The 2511-nt window shown below is 34.0% G+C and overlaps 1 protein-coding gene across 1 annotated transcript in view; it reads right to left on the bottom strand.

Moving 5' to 3' along the window:
• Window positions 1-2511, bottom strand: part of MKLN1 (muskelin 1) — a 156766-nt gene that overhangs the window by 115068 nt on the left and 39187 nt on the right. Inside the window, 1 exon segment of the mRNA XM_011357241.2 lies at window positions 1794-1863. Coding sequence (XP_011355543.1) covers window positions 1794-1863 — 70 coding nt within the window.

The following is a 2511-nucleotide window of genomic DNA, read 5'->3' as shown; positions in this document are numbered from 1 at the left end:
TACCATTAACTTCCTTACCTGCTTAAGCTGCATAACAGACATAATTAAAATTTCTTACTGACAGAGTAAAGCACTGTGAGCATCAAACAGTATACCCTAATAACAGTGATGCCTTAGCTCTGTGCAATCTAATACATAGCCACTAGCCACCTGGGGCTATCTAATCTAAACTAATTAAAATTTAATAAAATTAAAAATTGCTTTCCTCAGCTGCACTAGCTTCATTTCAAGAGCTCAATAGCCAGCCACCTGTAGCTAGCAGCTACCATATTATACAGAGCCGTTATAGAATATTTTCATCTCTGCAGAAAGTTTACTGAATAACACTATCCTAGAGGCTACTGAAATATAGAATATTATTTATATTCTATATTCACTAACAACCTCTTAAATGTTATACTTCTGTTTTTGTTCGTTATTTAGATTTTTCTTGTCTTCTCCCTCATGACACTTTGTCAGCTGTCAGCTTGCTGTTAACATGCATATCTTTTACAGCTATGCCCCCATGCACAGTTGCTTCCAGTTGCTGAATCCTGTCAGGACCTAAAATTTCATCACGCTAATTTTAATTTTTCAGAGTCCTCTTTGCCTTTCTTTCTGATTCTAAGACCTGTTTAAGATATGGTAAATGAATTGCTAGTTACAGTACAGTAGTTCCTCATTATGGATTCTCTATTTGTGAATTCGCCTACTAAAATTTATTTGTAACACCAAAATCAATACTCAGAGCACTTTTACAGTTATTCCCAGATATGAGCAGAGCAGCAAAAAATTTGAGTCTCCAGATGTACACTCTCCCAGCTGAGGTCAAACAAGAGACACCATACCTTCTTGTTTTAGCTCTCAGACTATAAACAAGCTTCCTTTTCATGGTCTATTTAATGCCTCATTTTTTATATTTTTGTGCGTTGTTGGCAATTTTGCTGTCTAAATCAATCCCCAAATATAGTGCTGAACTGCTGTCTAATGTTTCTAAACACAAGAAGGCTGTCATGTGCCTTACAGAAAAAATATGTTAGATAAGCTACATTGAGGCATGCGTTATAGTGCTGTTGACTGTGAGTCCAATGCTAATGAATAAACAATATCTATGTATGTATGTAAAATAAGATATCTTTAAACAGAAACACATATAAAGTAAGGTTATGTACTGATTGGCTGATGAAAATGTAGTGACCAGAGGCTCGCAGAAATCTAACTCTGTGAGTTACAATGAAAGATCCACCAGACTGGCAAAATCTAAACAAGAGCCACAGGAAGTGATGTTCTGGAAGAATACAATGCATAGCAACTTTCACATACTGCCAGTGAGAGATTATATAGCCATTTTGTAAAACAGTTTTACATTACCTGATAAAAGTTAAACATACACATACCTTATGATATAGCAATTCTACTATAAGGTATACACCCTAAAGAAACTCTTTACATGTGTACCGAAACACCATACAATCAATTAGTGCAGTAACAGCACTTAAAACTAGTTCTCTTTTTAGCTAATATTTTCCTCGAAAGGTATCAAGAAACTTAGTTTTGCATCATTAGTAATCCAGAAAAAATTGAAATATGATTTTAAATGTTCTGATAGACATAAGCGGAAAGTCTGTTTCATCAAACGCCGCATTGCATTTATCTATATAAAAGATGTTCCAAAATTTAAACAAAAAGAGAGGACATAAAAATTTAGCTCACAATTTCAAAGACTGAATAAACTATTAATGAATTCCAGATTAATTAATTGCCTATTTAAATTCTGACTTCACAATGATATCAGGAGCTACACATAATCTTACCTGGGGAGGATAGTTGCTCTCTGAAGACCACCTGGAAGATTGGTCATTTGGTTTATCCACTAAAATATTCCTGAAATAAAGAAAAAGTGTAGAAATTAATTAAAAGATAAGTGAACACAAATATGCAAAAAGAGAAATATCTACCAGATGCTAAAATTATTATGAGGTTATTAGATACAATTACATTGTACTATTACATGTTAAATATGTATATATGTAACATGTAATAGTACAATGTAATTAATCAATCCCTGGACCAAGAAAGTCTTTTAAACCCAGCATCAGATGCAGAACTGTGGGTGGAAAAAGAAACTGATATAAGTAACTCTGGAAGACCGTGCTTTCACTGGAAACTGTAAGGCTAAAGACAAATGAAATCATACATAAAACTGTACTTTATTGGGTAAAGTTGTCTTTCAGAGGAATATGAGTTAATTCTAAACACTTCACATGTATACTCAGGTTGAACAAATAAATAAACAGATGGTAGATGGCTTCTAACTTTGGTGTAAAAAGTTACAGAAAAGGAAGGGGTGGGAGGTTAGAATTAACCTAGTGCTATTGGATTAGAGTCAGAGAGATCAGTGTGAACTCATGTTTACCTCAATATCTATATACATAGATTCAGTAGTAATTCTGTTCAGTAAGAGAGACTAGAAGCTGTGACATCTCAGTAGCAATGAGCACTCCCAGATCTTGGTTTTTACATACCATCATC

Source organism: Pteropus vampyrus, unplaced genomic scaffold, assembly GCF_000151845.1.
Source record: "Pteropus vampyrus isolate Shadow unplaced genomic scaffold, Pvam_2.0 Scaffold33, whole genome shotgun sequence".
Taxonomy (NCBI): Eukaryota; Metazoa; Chordata; class Mammalia; order Chiroptera; family Pteropodidae; genus Pteropus; species Pteropus vampyrus.
Note: the sequence above shows the minus strand (reverse complement) of the source record. Positions and strands in the feature narration are given on the sequence as shown.